The sequence below is a fragment of the Macrotis lagotis genome, chromosome 3 (assembly GCF_037893015.1).
Source record: "Macrotis lagotis isolate mMagLag1 chromosome 3, bilby.v1.9.chrom.fasta, whole genome shotgun sequence".
NCBI lineage: Eukaryota > Metazoa > Chordata > Mammalia > Peramelemorphia > Peramelidae > Macrotis > Macrotis lagotis.
The window spans coordinates 167,278,029-167,297,699 of record NC_133660.1 but is presented as its reverse complement, the minus strand read 5'-3'; the positions used below and the strand labels follow the sequence as shown (position 1 = coordinate 167,297,699).

The window sequence follows — 19,671 nt, the reverse complement described above, 5'->3', positions numbered from 1 at the left end:
TGATCCTCCTCCAACTGAGAAAACAGTCTGAGACTTGCCACAGGAAGAAGAAACCCTACTGAAAAGTCCCTAGCAGAAGAAGGCTGTGAGAGGCAAGTCAGCCAAATGGCCTGATTTAGAGAGGAATTGAAGAGATGGTTTGAAGAGCAAAGGGCCATTGGAATTCCTGTGTCCACAAAGATGGTTCAGCAGGAGGCCAAAAGAATTGCTGATGAAAAAGAAGTGATTGGTTTCAAAGCAGGACACAACTTCAGGTTCATGAAGTGGAATGGACTAAGCATGTATCCATGTCCCAGACTTGCCCAGGTAGCGCTTGTGGTCAACCCCAGACCAGAACACAGGCAGGAGAGCAGTCAGAGCCTCTCCTAAGACAGTGATTTGTCATCAAACACAAATGAGAATGAGCTAATGGATGAGAGTTTTGACAGTGATAAGGAATTGTATGAATTTTATGGTGAATAAAACTTGAGTTCAATAACTTTATGTAATACATTTTTTTTCAAATTTTGGTTCCCAAAATTAAGGTGCATTTTATACATGGGGAAATATGGTATGTGATGGAACATTATTGTTCTATAAGAAATCATGAGGGATGGGATTTCAGAAAAGCCTGGAAAGATTTGTATGAATTTGATGCTGAGTGAGATCAGTAGAACCAGAACAAACATGGGGGGAGTTGATCAACCACTATGGACTTGCTCATTACATTGGTGCAAAAATCAGGGACAATTTTAGGGAATTTGTGATAGAGAATACCAGCTTTATCTAGAGAAGGAACTGTGGAGTTTAAATGAAGACCAAAATATATATTCAGTTTTTAAAAATTAAAAGTAATTTTACTCTCTCTAATGTTTTCTTTCGTTTGTATCTGATTCTTCTCTCAAAATAAATTCAATTTTGATCTATACTTATCAGGTATGCAAATATAAAGCCTATGTCAGATTGCCATCTGTTGGGAAGAGGGGAAAAGGAAGAGAGGGAGGGAGGGAGAAAAATTGTAAAACTCAAAACCTTGCAAAAAAAATGATTGCTAGAAACTACCACTGTGTATTTGGAAAAACAAATAAAATATTTATATAATAAGAAAAAAGAAAGTTTCCACAGTCATGGAGTATGGAATTAAAGTCATTTATTATATACATGTGTATGTATATGCCACTTCTACAGAAAGAAAAAAATGCCTAAAAACTGACAAGGAAACCTTTTAAAATTTTTTTATTGATTTCATTTTTATATCATGTACATTTCTCAGTATATGCTTATCAAGTGCAGAGAACTCATAACAAAAAGTAAAAAGGAGAAAACCTAACCTACAATGACCCTATAAAAATTCCATATCCATCTTTCCCCCCACCTTTTGTGTGTTTAGAATTTATTGTTCTTATTTCCTTACTCAATTTTGTGCATATTATTTTTCTGTTTCTGCTTCACTTCTATCAAGTCATATATCTCCCTATATTCCTAAGTATTCATTCTCTTTATCACTTCTGATAGCATGGTAATAGTTCACATTATGTTCATATATCACAACTAGTTTAGCCATTGTCCACTGATGAGCATTGACTTTTTCCCTAATTCTTTGTTACTATAAAACATGGGGCAGAGAAACTTTTAAAAGAAAATCTCTATTCCAGTGAGCATTCTTTATTGTATAGTAATATCAGTCCTTGCAGATGAATGTCATTTCCATATCCTAGTCCTTTATAGATAGCAAATGACTGCTGACTAAGTAGTAAGGAACACTTCAAATTTGAGTGCTGATAAACTTGGAGAATAATAATAAAAATAAATTCTAAAATGCCTGTCCTAGAAAAATAGAGAATCTGGAAATACAGGCTGAGTGTTTAGCAGATTACTTTAAAGTTGTATGAGGTTTTTAGCTTCAATACTTCATGCTATTCCCCAAAATAGGAAGTGAAATTTATACTGTCAGATTCTAGGGAGTAAAAATTCATTGAGAGAAGCTGATAGAGAGCTAGGGAGAGTGCAGAAGGGCAGCCAGGTCTTCATAAAGAATAATGAACTGGGGGCGGCTAGGTGGCATAGTAGATAAAGCACTGGCCCTGGAGTCAGGAGAACCTGAGTTCAAATGCGGCCTCAGACACTTAATAATTACCTAGCCGTGTGACCTTGGGCAAGCCACTTAACCCCATTTGCCTTGCCAAAAAATCCTAAAAAAAAGAATAATGAACTGATGAATTATCTGTATGAATTGGTAAAATGAGAAATCCCAAGGCAGAACTTTTTTAGCTCTCCTCTAATTTTCTCAGCTTTTTCTATATCCTTACTAAGTTCTGAATAGCAGAACTGACTAATTTAAGTGAGTTTACAATCCCTGCATGCTATTGAATCTCTTCATCCCTTCTAATGTCTCATATTTCTGAAGAATTTTTTTCTTTTTTCTCTGCAGGCAGTGATGGCCAGTGATTTTGCAGTTTCCCAGTTCAGACACCTCACCAAGCTTTTACTTGTCCATGGACATTGGTGTTATACCAGACTATCAAACATGATTCTGTATTTCTTTTATAAGAATGTGGTATGTGATATTTGGGAATCTTATTTCAATACTCTCCCGTCATTCTTTTCATTCTCTTATGGGTCCTGGTGCATTTTAAAGAATGGTGATAGTATCTTGAATTTTGATGCTGAGGTCTAGGAGGAAATGGCAGGACCATTAATTGCTCTATCAAAAATAATCAAAGAATGTTCTCTGTGTCAACTGCTGGCAGCAAATTGCCAGGCTTGTCCATCAGTTAGGATTTGCTGCTCCCTGTACATTTAAATTCTACTGTGTCATGTCCAGTTTATTTAAAATCTGATTTGTGACCTTTTGTAAAAAGGGCTGTGGCAAGTGGAATTATGAAATGTGTGATGCTGTCTGTTAGGGGAAAAAAAGGAGTGTTTTGCTTTGATTTTAAGGAAATCTTGGATTTACCCACCCCACTCCACCCCCACACACAATTAGAGAGAACAACATTGCATTCAGCCAAAAAGAAAAAAGAAAAAATGGAAATCTACTGTACAATTTAGCTTATTAGCAAATCCTTCTGGTTGTAACTTTGAAAGACATTTGAAGTCTTCTCCAAAACTCAGATTCTAGGATCCTAAGATACACCTACTTCACCAGGGGAGGTTCAGAGAGAAAGGTTCCTTTCTCTCTTTTATGGCAATTAATAAGGAATAAAGAAACCTTTTCTGATTCCTCCAACCCCTTGGGGGGAAGGGTCTAGAATTTGAACTTATAATTTTTAAGTATTGGATCAAATAGACAAGAAATCTGATTTCTAGTCTTGGCCCTGCTATTTACAAGCGGGTGATTTGATAAGTGACTAAAATCTCATCCCTTCATTTCCTATAGATGAGCAAATAAGTTTGAAAAGAATAAGTAACTGTTAGGATCCCTTAAAGCTAAAATTCTCTCATTCTAAATGAATTCTCTATGATAATGATATTATTTGGTCAGCAGAAGTTAGAACCAATTCAACTTTAGTTTATTAAAAAGAAACAAGCAAACACCTCTCCCCTAAATATATTTTTAAGAATTGGGTCTCTACTAACATGAATTAGCTCTATTGGGTCATTTTTAGATGGTTCAAGCATATATAATTAAAGGGTTTTTTTTTAAATTAATAGATTTTTGTCTTAAAGTCTAGTACTTTTCAGGAAAAATAGTGATGAGAAAAAAATGTTTAATCAAATAGTGACCTTTTAAGAAAAATATTTTTGCATTGCAAAGGATCTTTCTGGTGCCTATGACTGACCTTGATGATTCATCTTTTAAATTCAGAGGCTTGCTGGCCCTGTGATCTTTCAGAACACAAACCAGCTGCTCAGAAATTCTTGGAAAATCTTTGAATTTTGATCAGTAAAACCTTCAGTTTTTTACCTTGAATGCTTCGCCTTTGGGGAAAAATTGCAAAACTCAAATAAAATCTTTAATAAAAACATAAATAAAATAAAATATATAGGATTAACAAGGAAAAAAAGTGGGGCAGAGAAACTTTTAAAAGAAAAACCAATCTATGTCTAAAGGGGAAAGTCATTATCATTATTATTATCATCATCCTCTTTTAAGGAAGTCTTCGTTCATGGAGATTATCCAACCAAAGATTTGAGATCTTCCATAGTAATTCCACTCTTGTCAGCTTTTCACAATGTTATCACACTAAATGAATTTCTATTCACTTTTAACTCAAGTGGGCAAAAACAGAGGGGAGGTTTCATGGGTTGTGAGGATTTAGATCAGCCTTTCCTCAAGCATTATCTTTATAACTTAGTACAGAGCCTCTTGCCATTAGACCTCCATGATACTTGTGGGATACCTAAATGAAACAAAATAAAATAAGACCATTTGTCCATTGCCATCTATCTCAACCTCTTGGAGGTTAAAAGGATTGTGTTTAACACAATTGGCTTTTTCAGGTGATGAAATGCTTAAAAGCAGAGGTAGGTGGGTAATTTAGAGGATAAAATAACTAGGCCTGACATTAGAAAGATGAGTTCAAATCCCACTACTTTAGTTTCTTTCCTAACTTGTTTCCTAATCCACAAAATAGAGACAATTCTACCACCCACCAAAATAAGTTGTTGTGGAGAACAAATGAGGAAATATGTAAAGCCTTCTGGAAACCTTCAAAAACTATTTGAGTGTTAGTCATTATTTCTGTTATGAATTGTTGTTGCTAAATTTAGTGTTTTCCTTTTTTTCATTTCTAGGCTTATGTAAATCTTCTTTTTTGGTACCAATTCTTTTGTGGATTTTCTGGAACATCCATGTCAGACTATTGGGTTTTAATCTTCTTCAACCTCCTCTTCACATCTGTTCCTCCAGTCATTTATGGAATCCTGGAAAAAGATGTTTCAGCAGAGACCCTCATGCAATTACCTGAACTTTATAAGAGTGGCCAGAAATCGGAGGTAGGAGTTAGAATCAAATTCACACCCACTTTTATCAATTAGAGGTACTGTGGTAGAGTGGATAGAGGATTGGTCTTGGAGAAAAGGTGACCAGAATTATTAATTGTTTGATCATGGGCAAGTCACTTAATTTCTCACCCCAAGCAACTCTCTACACCTATAGTTAGTTCCTGAAGAGTTGCCCATGCAGATCATATCAGTTCCCCTCTCATCTCCTGTTTCCTTCAGTTGATTTGCCCTATATGTTTGTGCCCCCTCCCCATTGTACTATGGACTCCTTGAGATCAAGAACCATCTTTTGCCCTTCTTTGTATTCACAGTTTCTGACACAGTTTTTATTTAACAAATTGCTGGTTGCCTGCCTCATGATTCTTCATCATTTATTTGATTGATTTGCTTTCAGAATGACAAGGATTTCTTATAAAGTGGTCACAAGTTCAAGGACAAGAATATAGGAATGTGAAACCTGGGGCTTGCAGGTTCTTGACTGAAAATCATAAAATCTCTTGAGGCAATGTCCTTTTAGATGAAAATGTTCATGGTTGTTCTGACCTATGCTATATTTTAAGGGCCCATTTTAAGTGGGTTGACAGCTATAACTAGTGCTTTCCCTTTGGGGAACAGAGATCATTTGTCCTACTGGTAAACTTTTGTTAACAGTCATTTACTTTTTATGTGTACTGTTGGGTTGGCTGGCTTTTATGATGTGCTTGTAATAGCCCAGGCAGAGCCACATCAGACTGCCCTTGATATAAGGTAATTGTTGTCATTTAATTCACCCATTCCAGAAGTTGCCCTCTCCTTGAACTTGGCCTCCAAGCACACTTTCTTTTATGCTTTGATCATTTCCTGTCTTCACTAATCTGAAATCTATTCTCCTGAGCTCCCTAAATCCCTTTTTCCTAATGTTGAAGAGCCCTGGAATGCTATTCTAATGCTATATCTCTCATCACTCTTAAAGTCTCCTTTTCCATTCCCTGCATGTTTTCCTTTTCCCAAAGTTCCACTTGGTTGGTTTCCATTAGCATCTCATTCATTTTATCTTAAATCTACTTTCTTTACTTCCTCTACTAGCCTATCAGCATTATTCATTCCAAGTCCTCTGGGTCTGTATCCAGTAATATAGAAGTAATAAATTATTTTAAATTTTAAATTCTGTTCAACAAATAGTTAACAAACACATTCTACATGTGAATCTAGGCAATACTAAGAAAAAAATAAAAAAAAACCCTGATTTCAGAGTGCTAACCTTCTACTAGAGGATACAACATGTAGAGGGCAGCTAGGTGGTACAGTGTAGAGAGCACCAGCCCTAGTGTTGGTAAGACTAAGTTTCAATCTGGCCTCAAACACTTGACCCTTACTATCTGTGTGACCTTGGCAAGCCTCTTAATCCATTGCCTCATAATCCCAAATCATCTCCAGTCATCCTGATCCATATCTGGGCCAATGGACCCAGAGGAGAAAGTGAGGCTGGTGACTCAGCACAGCATCCTCTCACTCAAATCAGTTCATGTACATGTCATGACATCACCTCCCTAATGTCATTGTCTTCTTTGAGAAGAATAAGACAATTTAAAGATCAATTCAGAATCTAAATCAGGGTGAAGTTCAAAGATCAGAAAAGGTTTCTCATAGAAAGTGTTGCCTATATTATGACTCAAAGCTAGAGGTGCTAAGAGATGCTGGTGAAGGAGATTGGGAGTGGGACATAAGCAATTCATGACTGCACAATGGGAGGACAATGGAAGATTGAGTTGGGGTCTATACAGCAAATAGGTCAGTTTAGTTAGGATAAAGAATGAATGAAGGGAAATGATAGGAAATGCAGAGGCAGTATGGTTCATGGTTAGGATAATGGACTTAGAGACATGAAGACCTGGATTAAAATCCTGCCTTGTACCATCTACAAGATGTGTATCTCTGGTCAAATCCCTTAACCTCGCTGTGTCTGTTTGCTCATCTATAAAATGAAGAGATGGAATTTAATAATCTGTAAATTCCCTTCCTACACTAATATCTATAATATTATGTCTAGGAGGTCAGTGGATTCATATAGTGAAGAATTAGCAGTATGAGGCAGAGAAGTTTGCAGTCTATTCTAGAGATAATATGGAGCCACTAAAGTTGTATGAGTAGGGGGATGAAACTATGCAATCAGTGTCTTGGAAAAGGTAATTTGTGGAAAATAGCATGGCAGAAGCTATGTACAAACCACATTTTACCCTCTATACCAAGATAATATAGAAATGGGTACATGATTTAGACATAAAGGGTGATACCATAAGCCAATTGGGAGAACAAGGAATAGTTGTCAGATCTATGGAGAGGGGAAGATTTGTGACCAAACAAGAGTTAGAGAACATTATGAAATGCAAAAGGGTTAATTTTGATTACATTAAATTTAAAAGATTTTGTACAGAGATATCAGATGGGCTAATATGATAGAAAAAGAAAATGATAAATGTTGGGAGGATATAGGAAGACTGAGATGCTAATGTACTATTGGAGGAACTGTGAATTGATCCAATCATTTTGGAAGGGCTATAAAATTTTGATCCAGCCAATACCACCACAAGGTCTGTATTCCAAAGAGATTATAAAAAAGGAGATACACACATATATAAAAGTATGTATAGCAACTCTTTTTGTGGTAGCAAATAATTGGAAACGGAGGAGATACCTATCAATTGGGGAATGGCTGAACAAGTTGTGGTGTATGATTGTATTGAAATACTTTTGTTCTGTAAGAAATCATGAGCAGTAAGATTTCAGAAAAACCTGGAAAGACCTACATGAATTGATACTGAATGAAGTGAGGAGAACCAGGAAGACACTGTACACAGCAACACTGTGTGATAATCAACCATGATGGACTTAGCTCTTCTCAACAATGTAGTGATCAAAAGCAATTCCAAAAAACCTGTGCAATCCACATCCAGAGAAAGAACCAAAGAGTCTGAATGCATACCAAAGCGTACTATTTTCCCTTTTTAAAAAAAAAAAATTTTGCTTTTTTTTGCCCTTTCTCATCTTTTTCTTTTATTCTGCTTCTTCTTGGAATAATATGGAATTATGTTTGAGATAACCATTTATAACCTCTATCAGATTACTTTGCTGACTTGGGGAATGGGGATAGGAGAGAGAAAAATGAACTTTCAAAATCTTACAAAACATAATGTTGTAAACTATCTTTATATGTAATTGGAAAAAATCCACAAAAGACTAAAACATAATTCTAGAGTTGGGTGGAGGATACAGAAGAGAGAAATTAGAAGCAATGAGGGCCCTTTTAAAGATACATGAATTTTTTCATAGTGCATCCAGTCAGCACAATTGTAACTTTTTCTCAAAGTATTTTGTTTTGGCTTAGGGGAGGGGGGTAACTTAAGGGTTGTGGTTTGGCAGGACAAGGGGGCAGTTTAAGAGGATTTTGGATATGTTATTGTTCAGTCATTACTTCAATGCCTGACTTTTTGTGACCCTTCTTGGGGTTTTCTTGGTAAAAATAGTGAAGTGATTTATCATTTTCTTTTCCAGCTCATTTTAATGATGAAAAAACTGAGGCAAAAAGAATCAAATGACTTGCCCAGGGTCACACAGCCAGCTTTAAACTCGGGAGGATCAGTTTTCTTGACTTCAGGCCCTGACTCTCTACCAACTGTGCCACCTAGTGGCCCCATTTAAGAGGTTAGGGTAAATCCATCCAAATGGTCCTTGCCAGATAAAAGGTTCCTTATTCCTGCTGTAAAGGGATGAAATTAAGATCAGAGCAGAGATAATATGAGGAAGACCAGGAGGGATAAAGCGTCTGAAACTCATAATGAGGATGAACAGGTTTAGAGTAAGGGAGGAGGAATAAAAGGACAGAAAGTTATATTGAGAGGAATTTTAGAATTCAGAGATAGGGAAGAAAATAAGAGCTAAGTTATGACTTAATTTAACACCAAATCTTTCCCCCTCAGATCAATGGAATTCTTTCAGCCCTCTTATTTTTTTTTACATTCTTATTCTTCAGAGTCTGTTTCTTGCCTCATTCTAGAAATGGTTCTGGAAAATGATGGGGGGGAAGTCTCTTATCCTTACTATGGAATTGCTTTAAAAAAAGTGAATCAAGAACCATGAGTCTTCATTATTTTGATCATTCAAAGGACCACAAAAGTTTATTAAATTATTGATATGAAAATACTGAGTAGGTTTGTGAGACAGAAGATAACAACCCAAAATATATTTCTATATTTATCACAGAGTAACTTTATTTGGGAATTAGCATATTTTATAGATGAGCTTAAACCTCCTTTTTTGCATTTTGGGAAAATGAGAAATGAAAAGGTCAAATTAGGAAGAAAAATTGATTGTGGAATCTGAAGAAAAGAGTTTTTTGTTTAAGTAATAATACATTGTAACTACTGACAGGAGGCTCTTTCTTTATGTACTCTTTCAGTTTTCCCTCATGAAGAGAAAAGATCAGAGAGATGAGTACTAAAGAAGAAGAGCTTCACCAGACTTTTTCATTCCATTTTCCCTGTGGGTCCATCCTGTCTCAGACTTCTATCCTCAATCCAAAATCTAGCGGGTTAAGAAAATTATGGGTAGCATTTGCAGAATTTTCTTCTATGATCAAGAAGATGATATCTTATTCTTATTCCAATGTTTCATTTCCAGGCATACTTACCATTCACATTCTGGATCACCTTGCTTGATGCCTTTTACCAAAGCCTAGTTTGCTTCTTTGTGCCTTACTTTGTAAGTACAAAAAGAAATATATTTATTCTCTTTGCTTCTCTTCTGCTATGCTGGCAACCTATTATCAACCTACAACTAAATCCCCTTTTTCCTTTCATTTTGTAGGCCTACCAGGGCTCAGACATTGACATCTTTATGTTTGGGAACCCTTTGAACACAGCAGCGCTATTCATCATTCTTCTCCACCTTGTAATTGAAAGTAAGACTTTGGTGAGTGGAAACATACAGCAATTTACTTACTTTTTTTTTTTAAAGAAAATTGAGCTCTCTTATTAAGGACCTTGGACAGCTCTTGATGCCTAGATGCAAAGGGAGCCCTAAAGAGAGGGGCAGTGACAAGGAAAACAATGAATTGAAATGTGGGATTTCACATGATGCTGAGCAGTTGTCAAGTTTCATGGAGCAAGCTTTGGATAAGTGACCCAAGAAATACAAATAGCCATGTTATTTGGACCAGGGATTTATTATAATCCTTATCAAGGGTCTGCTCATGAATGGGAGGCTTAAACTAAGACTGTAGATTAGTGTTGTGGAAGTTTCCCAAGCTAAGAGTAAGAGGACCTGAATTTAATGCTTGATTGTACAAAAGAACTTTACAAGTTCCTTTTACAGCTTTCAGCCTGTTTTACCTCATCTACAAAATGTAGATAATGAATTGATCAAATGTGCTGATTAAGTATGTTCAAGACATTTTCTAAACTACAGATAGCTAAAGAAGATATGAGATGTTTATCATCCGCAATTAAAGGTGGTATCAAGGTTAATGAATCAGTGCCAGCCAAGGTGGGATGACTTTTTTTAAATTAAACATACAAACTGACTAGGTAGAAAAAATGAAGAGGGCAGGAGGTTTTGGGGGGTAGGGAGAGAATTTCTATTTTTTTTATAACTTTAGCTTTGCTGCCATTGTTGAAATAGTTGTCTTTTTTGCTCTGTTGAAACACAGTAATGTAACACTTGTTATATCTTACTATCTTAGTCCAAAAGGAATTTTGTTATGCTTAGGTTTTTTTAAGTTGGTGAAGCTCTATAATAAAAAGGATTTTTTTTAATTTCGGATAGGAATATTGTGGGGATATACCAAAAAGGAAGAGTAGAATTTTTCTGGAATGATATGACCCTTGGTGCCTTTTTTTTCTTCTCTTGAAATCAATGTGTTTTAAATAAGAAAAATCTGGAAGAAGTTACAAGTCAAGCAGTTGGCCTCTTTTAGTGCCCAATCAGAGCTCAAAATGTAAAGGTGTGATGTATGCAGAGGTGAATGGGTTTTCATAAATCTCTTTAGAAAACCAGATGGCCTGAACAAGGGAAAGCCTTTAAGTAAAATCCTTCTATAGTTTTTTTTAAATACTTAGTTTTGGAAGAATGCAAAAAACTCAAGTGAAAAATGTGATTATGTCAAAAAATATGTCTCTGGCCATCACATTGGGATGTGTTCTGGATTTCAGATGAATTATGGAGAATCTCAAAGACATCAAATATAGAAGATGTTTAGATACTTCTGCCCCCAAACTAAATTGACTCATTGACTGCTGGAGAAGATCCTAAGGTTGGAAGGAAAGAATGGGTTAGGCTAGCCTCCCTCAAGCATTGTCAGATTGTTTAGCTTTATGTCCACTTCTAATTCCTTCTACCCTTGCAGAACCACCATATCTTCTTCATTTTTTGTCCTCCTTTCAATCTAGACTTTAGCTAAGAAGAAAACCTAATACTTTCTAAATCATTTAAAATGAGTGAAATATAAGAAAGACATTAAAATACTTATCAGAAAAAAGTCAAATCCTTTTAAAAGAGGCATTGGAGACTCTGTGGCTTGGGGCAAAGATTGTGGAAGGAAAAGTCTGAGAACCACTGCTTTAGATTCATGAATAAAATCACAGAATTGGCTAAAAAGAAAAGTGTAGTTTCTGTCTAAACAATTTATGCTGATTATTGCCCCTAAAAAATGTGTGTGCCTAGGGGAGGCTAGGTGCTGCAGTTGACAGAGCACCGGCCCTAGAGTCAGGAGTACCTGAGTTAAAATCCAGCCTCAGACACTTAATAATTACCTAGCTGTGTGGCATTGGGAAAACCACTTAACCCCATTGCCTTGCAAAAAACCTAAAAAAAATGTGTGTGCCTCTTGTGAAATCAATTCACATATCTGCTCCCAGGAAAGAAGCTGACCAGATGGGCAGGAAATCTATAGAGCTTGGGAGTCCGTAAAACTGAATAGCCAAATTAAAGAATAAAGTATTTTTTATAATCTCTATTTTAAAATACAAACTCTAGAGCAAGGGTGCTTACACAGTATTATATCTGTGATCCCCTTTCATTCTGCTAATACCAGCTCTGTTCTCAAAATAATGTTTTTAGATGCATAAAATAAAAAAGGTTACAAAGGAAACCAATTATACTGAAATAGTTATCCAAATATTAAAAATGCCAAGTTTACAGGACGTTTCCACCACTTCCTCTAAGCAACTACATTAGAGTTTTCTTATAACTGGAAGCTAGGATGGTGTTTGTGAGACAAAATAAATGATTCTGCTTTTCTGTTTTAATAGAAATCAATCAATTTAACCATAGAAATCCATTCTTGAGGTTTTAGAGAAGCACTTTTACACTTTATCAAGAAATATATATATACCAATCTAGGTTCAAAATGAGGTTTGTGTAACTCCAGTGGGTTTTACCAGGCTGTGAACCTAGACAGTATGGGATTTTGATGTCTTTCATACTTTGCTCTTGTTCTCTTGCTTTGCAGACTTGGATTCACATGCTGGTCATTGGTGGTAGCATCTTAACTTACTTTTTCTTTGCCTTGGTGTTTGGAGCAATGTGTGTGACTTGCAACCCACCATCCAATGTCTACTGGATCATGGAAAAGCACATGATGGATCCAATGTTTTATTTAGTCTGTGTCCTCACAACTTGTATTGCTCTTCTCCCCAGGTATGGTGTGGGTTTCACAACCTGAATGATCCAAGTGAAGTCATAGAATAGGAAGGGACTTTGAGAGATTGTGTGATCTATCTGCCCTTATATATTTAGATCATTTTCTACCTCAACCAGTTCAAGGCAAATGGCTTAAAGACATTGTCTCAGGAACCTCAAATAATTGTATCTTAGGGCTTCAAAATCATCATCTTCTCTTTTATACCTTTGACTGTTTTCTTCCCATTCTGTAGATGATAAAACCATTCAATCTCCCCTATTTAGAATTGTTTACAAATTTACTTTCTTATGTAGCAGTTAAAAAAATTATTTAGAAATGCAGATCTTCTTAACCATTTTAAATAAAATTCATTGCAATATGGGTATCCCTGCCCAATAGGATACCCTGGTAGCCTGAAAGTGCTGAGAGAGCTATACTTCTACACTTCTGGTAGAGATTTCCCTTGTACTTCTTTGATTTTTTTCTGTAACTATAAAGTAATTTCTTGATTTGCCAAACTATATCTGAGACAGTTATAATTAATTTAATGATGTTCTTTGTTCCCTAGGTTTATATACAGAGTTCTGCAGGGATCAGTATTTCCTTCTTTGATATTAAGATCTAAGCATCTTGATAAACTTACTTTGGAGGAAAGGAATGAAGCTCTCAAAAAGTGGAATGAGGCCAGAAGAATAAGGCAGATGGCAGCTGTTCATTCTGGTCCTACAGACACTGAGAGGCTAGGAAGAGAGAGGAACTTGGACTTTTCTTGTGACTTCTCAATGACAACAGCATCTTTTTGTACCAAACAAAGAGACTCTCCTGTATTCAAAGCTACTTTAGATATAACCAATGCCTCAGGGATGGCTATGAAGATACCAAGTAGTAGTACAGAATAGCACTCAGAAATAAAAGGGAAAAAAATGCTTCTTGTAATTTGGGATTGAAAAGAAGGAAATTTTCCTTACCAAAAAAAGAGACTGTCTTGAATTATTTCTTAAAGAACATGAATGTTTAATAGGCTATGAGATGTCTATGTAAAATTATGCTCTATGTGGAATTTAAAAAAAAAAGAGTAAGGTTGACTTGGGGAGGTTTTTAATTTGATTCAATGCTGGAATCAAATGTTCTTAAGAAGTTTTTGGATTTTGTAAAAACATTTTCATTGACTTAAAAATGCAAACTATTTTAAAAAAATTAAATTTAATTTAAATTTTGTTTCACTTGGAGACCATAAAAGAAAATAAACACATGCATATTACTGGCATTTCTCAACTTGAGAATAGGTCAGGTCCAAAAAGATCTAATTGCATATCAGTCTTTTGGAAATAGAACACTTTTCTCACATAGAAACAATGTTATGCATGGTGGTTCATTTCTTAGACCAGTTTACAATAAAACTAATTAACTTATAATGTACCTAAATATAGTAATATAATTCTAAGAATAGCATTCTCCTCCCACTTCCTCCCACCTCTAGGCAGATCACTTCCCTGATGCTTTGAACACTTTTTCTCACTTGTTGAGATTCCCCCCATTGCCCATTCCTGTTAGGATTTTTTAAACCAAGAGTTCATAAAGTAGGGGACTGCCAGTATATTTAAATACATGGCAGCCTTGACCAAATAAAATATTCTATTTGAGAGCAAGTCTTCCAAAAACCCCAATCCATCTTGTAGTGTTTGCTTTTTTTTTTAACATTTCCTCATCTATTCTTTCTACTGTCATGTGCTCCAAAAAACAGGAGATGCACCACTAATACTTGGAATTAGCTTTATACAAAAGAAATATATTGAATTTGCATTCCAAGGCTAGAGAGTAAACCTATGATCTCATTGGCACAAGAAATTCTCTCCAGGTGAGAAAATTCCCTTTCCCGATGTATATTGGCACTTTTCTTAACTTAGTTTTAGAGACTTCTTAGAGCACTAAGAGGTTAAGTAACTTATCCAGGGTCCCACAACCAGTAAGGGTAAAAGTTTAGACTTGAACCCAGGTCTTTCTGATTTTGAGATGAACTCTTTTTCTGCTATGCCAGGATCCCTCAAGTTCAAAATCAAGTTATTCCACTTACTAGTTTGACCCCTACAGATTCCATAGCTGTAGAGTGAAAAAGTTGGTTGGATAGTTTTTTTTGTTTTTTGTTTTTTGCAAGGCAAATGGGGTTAAGTGGCTTGCCCAAGGCCATAGAGCTAGGTAATTATCAAGTATCTGAGGTCGCATTTGAACTCAGGTCCTCCTGACCCCTGGGCCAGTACTCTATCCACTGTGCCACCTATGTATTTATGTGTGTGTATGAGAAGACTCTTCAAAAGTGCTTTTAAATACATTTTAAGACAGCAGGTGTTTGCCATGATGGCAAACATAAATACTAGTTAAGCATAAATGCTGGTCAAATGACTAAACCATTTAAAACATAAAATCATATAATATGCAAAATAATTCTGATAAAACGATAAATGATTTGGACTTAAAATGGCATTATTTATATACTCATCAATTAAATCCAATTATGGCTAGTATTAAGACTAAGATAAAGTGATCTAACCAGGCATTCTCTCTCCTCTCATTTCCCCCATTTGTTTTTCTCTTTTTAAATGGAAAAACCAAGGCTAGGAAGTGACTTCTCCAGAGTTTTATCTTCCTTTTCTTTATGAGTAGACAAATGAAGCTTTCTCATTTCTTAAAAAAAAAAAAGATATGGGAAGTATAGTACTAGAGGAGGGAGTAGACTTTAGATGTCCATAAGCTGAATTTCTATAATGTAAGATATTTATAAAATCATTAATATTAGGGGCAGCTAGGTGGTACAGTGGATAGAGCACTAGCCCTGGAGTCAGGAGGACCCGAGTTTAAATCCTATCTCAGACATTTAATAATTACCTAGCTGTGTGATCTTTGGCAAGTCATTTAACCCCATTGCCTTGCCAAAAAAAAAAAAAAAACCAAAAAGAAAAGCATTAATATTAAAGAATTGCACTCATTTGCACTTGAATAATTCCAGTCACAGTTAGACTAAAGACCCAAGTTACCCAAAAAGATCATGATGATTATTGTAGACAATTTTGAAATAGATATTTCAGTTGACCCTCACTTCAAAAAATGGTTTCCCTAAATGATCCTTCCTCCACTGATGAAGAAACTGAGTTCTACCAAGGTCCATTAGCTCAATGAAATCAGAGTACTCAACTGCAAAGAAAAAAAGTATGATGACCAGGGATTGTTACTTTGATTAGTTTCTCCTGGGATGACTGAAGCCATGATTACATTCAGAGATACATGATAAAATAATCAATGGTGAGGGAATAACTTTTAAGTATCACCATGGTAGAAAACAAGGAGGCAAGTGCTACCCTCCACCTAAGTGCCAATGCTAAATGGATGACCCAGGTTACATTTTGCTCCAGAGTCTGAAAAGAATTGATATTTCTATTTTTTGGTAGTGTTCACAATTCAACAGAATGTTATCCTTTGTAAATGAATTTTCCCACATGCCTTTATTTCTTCATCTTTATTGATGCCTTTGTTCTAAATTATTTTCTAATCTCTTTCTCATCCTCCCAGTCCACCTTGAGCTACTGACACATGTGGATAAGTTGATGTTATTATCATCATGGCAGAACAATTGAGCATAATTCCAATATACTTAATAAACTTATAAAATATTCCTCCATGTTTATTTACATAAGTTTCATGGCAACAAGGAATTCCCATGTACCAAATAAAACAGGAGTTTTGATTTAGGAATAGGTATTTTCATTGCCTTATTTATAGATAATAAGTCAACTGGACTTTTAAATTACCTTTTCTTGGGTACAGCTAAGAAAAATAATCCTCAAACCAAAGTTTACACTATAATGGAGAAGTTTGATGATCAGATTTTCATCTCTTATAAATTTTAGGGGGGAAAAATCTATGCTGAAATGTGCTTAAGAAGAGATAGTACTTTATAAGGGAATCATTATTTCAGGTAGAGATTCATCTGATCCCTTACCAAACTGAGATTTTATGATTTTCTAGTTTAGATGTCCTAAGATACAAAAGCTAAAAATCTAAACTTTGATTCACAAAATTCTGTAAGTTGCTGCCAAATGTGGGAAGGAAAAACCACTCTAGCCCACTCTTTACTTTTTTGTTGTACTTGTTCACTAAAAAAAAATTGCCATCTCAGGGAGAATTTATTCTTTAGATAAGGATAAAAGAATTTTTGTGTTTGAATTCTGCCGCTGACTAGTTGTGTGATTTTCATGTTTATGAATTTCCAGTTTTTCATCTATGAAATGACGGTGTTAACATTACTGAAACTCCTTTTGTGTCTCAAGAGAAAATGTATTCCGTTCTACAATTGTGGTTATCTATGACTTTGTCCTTTCTCATATAATGGTTCACTTATTATAGTAAAGTACTGATAACAAATATGGAAATCTTAAATGTAAGTATTGCTAGTTCAAGGGGGAGAGGTAAAGCTTTATTTATCCAAGCAATCCATTCCTTTAGGAGTCACTGCTTCTACCACACATGATCCTTCACTCCCCCATCCAGCTGAACAATGCTATACTTCCTCCATCAGGTGCCTTGCAAATTAGGAGTGATAATACCTGCCTTATTTTTTAGAGGTATTGTGAGGATCAAATAAATGCGTGTATGTGAAAAAGCATGGTAATCATAGAGCACTATGCAACACATAGCTATCATAAGCAGAAAAAGTAATTATGAATATTATTGCCTAACAGATGTTTTTTTCTGTAATTTCTAGTGGTTTATGTATTGGAAGTTGTCTTGTGCATTTTACAGGTAATTGATTCAACTGTAGAGAATATCTTTGCATCAGTCAATTTTCTAAGCAGAGTCAGCAGCACATTTTCTAGTATGTGATTCTGGTCTGCTGTTAAAAACTTAGCAACCATTTGTTTAGGGCCAGGGCTTTTGGAAATGCATTCAATTATACAAGATTCAGTTTTTACAATGAAAAATCTCACAATTTTTTTTGCCATTGACTCTGGTACATTTTAAGAAAATCCATTGTTTACTGTGCATGGAAAAACCATTGAGGTATTATGATGAATGGTAAATGCTCATGTCTCCAATAGAAGCATGACAAGAATGATGGTATGAAGTTCACATAATAATCAAAGAATTAGATTTAGACATTGCTCAGACAGAAGTTTTTTCCAAGATCCAAAGATAAAGGGGCAGGATTCATAGAGTAAGCATCTGTGGTCAATGTCTTTCAGAGTTGGTTTTGTGTTTTAACACAGTTGTATGGGATTTGACCTATCGACTCTTAAAAATCAGGTAGACAGTTGGGCAGTAGAAATCTATGGAGCAGAACCCTTGGCTTGAGCTCAAACAGCTGGAATTACTCTATTTTATCCTGGTTTATATTAGCACTGACAATATTGAAGGGGAACTTTTTAAAAGTAGGTTGATGGAAAGTAACTGTCAATAGCAGCTTTGGACTTATTTCAGGAGATAACTCTAGAAACCAGTGGCAGCCATGTAAATATTGGTTGATAAGCAACTGTATGCAGATTAAAACTATATAACCAGGATATTAATATATATAAACTTACATTAATAGCATGTAAACAGCCATAAAAAGAACCTTGGTTTACTATTTTGGAGTTAAGGAAATCTCTGTTTTATCATCACATATCATCTTTCCTTGAAATTACTCTTGTATTAATTGCTTTACCTATGTCAGTTTCTTTGGATGACTTTTGAAACATTTTTTATACATTAAAATTACATTTTTTAAAGCTTGTGTTTAGTAGAAAGTCTTGGTGGCTTCACTGAATCAAAAAACTCTGAATATGTCATTGAATAACAATTCTTTTGAGGGCCTGCAAAAAAATAAGCACTCTTTAAATTCTTTAAATTTCAAAAATCTATCGGAGAGTGTCTGGTGCCAGCAGCCAAGGTAATTCTAGTACCAATATATATTAAAGTTGAAATTTCCATGTTGTTGTTGTTATTATTCTAACAGTTTGTGTGACATTGTCTTTGTAAACTGCAACACAGAACCATATACACTTTGAAAGAGTTATATTCTCTAACATTTTAAAATTTAGGGGTTTTTTTTCCTTTTGTTTGTGCAACTAACTTGATCTTTCAGAGCAAGAGAAGCACTTTTCCACTAAAACAAATTCCCTGATGTTCTAAAAAAGCAACTATGTAATTCAAAATGTTTCAAAGTTCCCACTCATTCATTGTTCAAATTGTGTTTTTTTATTTATTTAAGGCAATGGGGTTAAAGTGACTCCCAAGGTCACACAGCTAGGCAGTTATTAAGTGTCTGGGGTCACATTTGAACTCAGGTCCTCCTGATTCCAGGACCAGTGCCCTATCCACTGGGCCACCTAGATGCCTGCAATTGTTTAAATTGTTAAACAGAATTAAGACTTGGTCCCAGAAAAATGCTATATAAAATTTACTCATATTTCATAGAAATCAGTTAATATTCTCTTATCTACCACCTGAAGGTAATTTTAGAGAAGAGAACCTAACAGAGATTTGCTACTATTCTATCTCCATTTGTAGTTTCACCAAAAAACGAGGTTATAATTTTTATTTCTCTTATTTAGAATAAGTATATTATACACATGTTGACTTAACAGGAATTGAAACAAAACTGTCTAGTGAGTCACTGTAGTTGTGATAATACTAACACAAATGCTCTTGCTATAGTTATAAAACCATCCTGAAAAAAAAAGCCAAACTCTTGATTCTTGCAGTCTATATAGCCAGCATTGCAATTTGTTTTTTGGACTAAAAATATGTGTACACATAGAAAAACAGTATAAAAATACATTTATAAAATTGCGAATTATCAACTTTACTTGGAATGCTGAAGCAGTCAAGGTCACTAGTGGAAGGAAATCAGAGTGTTGCTGCTCAAGAGGCTTTTGGAATATTGCAGAGACCATCACATGATAAACCACCTCACAGCAATAACAAAATTACTACTTTCAACTAATTCAGTAATATGAGGAAAAAAATCTTTTAGAAACTCATAAATTGTCTCAAACCCATGTTATATATATATATATATATATATATATATATGTGTGTGTGTGTGTGTGTGTGTGTGT

The 19,671-nt window shown here is 35.1% G+C and overlaps 1 protein-coding gene across 1 annotated transcript; it reads left to right on the top strand.

The window, feature by feature from the left end:
- The first annotated feature begins 1,103 nt into the window (after positions 1-1,103).
- LOC141517952 (phospholipid-transporting ATPase VD-like) lies at positions 1,104-19,604 on the top strand. Its single transcript, XM_074229504.1, has 6 exons — positions 1,104-2,536; positions 4,717-4,917; positions 9,583-9,663; positions 9,769-9,873; positions 12,410-12,597; positions 13,149-19,604. The coding sequence occupies exons 1-6, from the start codon at positions 2,417-2,419 to the stop codon at positions 13,477-13,479; spliced, it is 1,026 nt and encodes a 341-aa protein (XP_074085605.1). The 5' UTR covers positions 1,104-2,416; the 3' UTR covers positions 13,480-19,604.
- Positions 19,605-19,671: the final 67 nt, after the last annotated feature.

Bases quoted from the DNA above. Each gene is read 5' to 3' on its own strand.
- LOC141517952 (XM_074229504.1), top strand. From the start codon at position 2,417: ATGGCCAGTGATTTTGCAGTTTCCCAGTTCAGACACCTCACCAAGCTT. The intron at 2,537-4,716 runs GTATGTGATATT...TTTCATTTCTAG, and splicing joins ATTTCTTTTATAAGAATGTG to GCTTATGTAAATCTTCTTTT. The intron at 12,598-13,148 runs GTATGGTGTGGG...TTTGTTCCCTAG, and splicing joins TGTATTGCTCTTCTCCCCAG to GTTTATATACAGAGTTCTGC.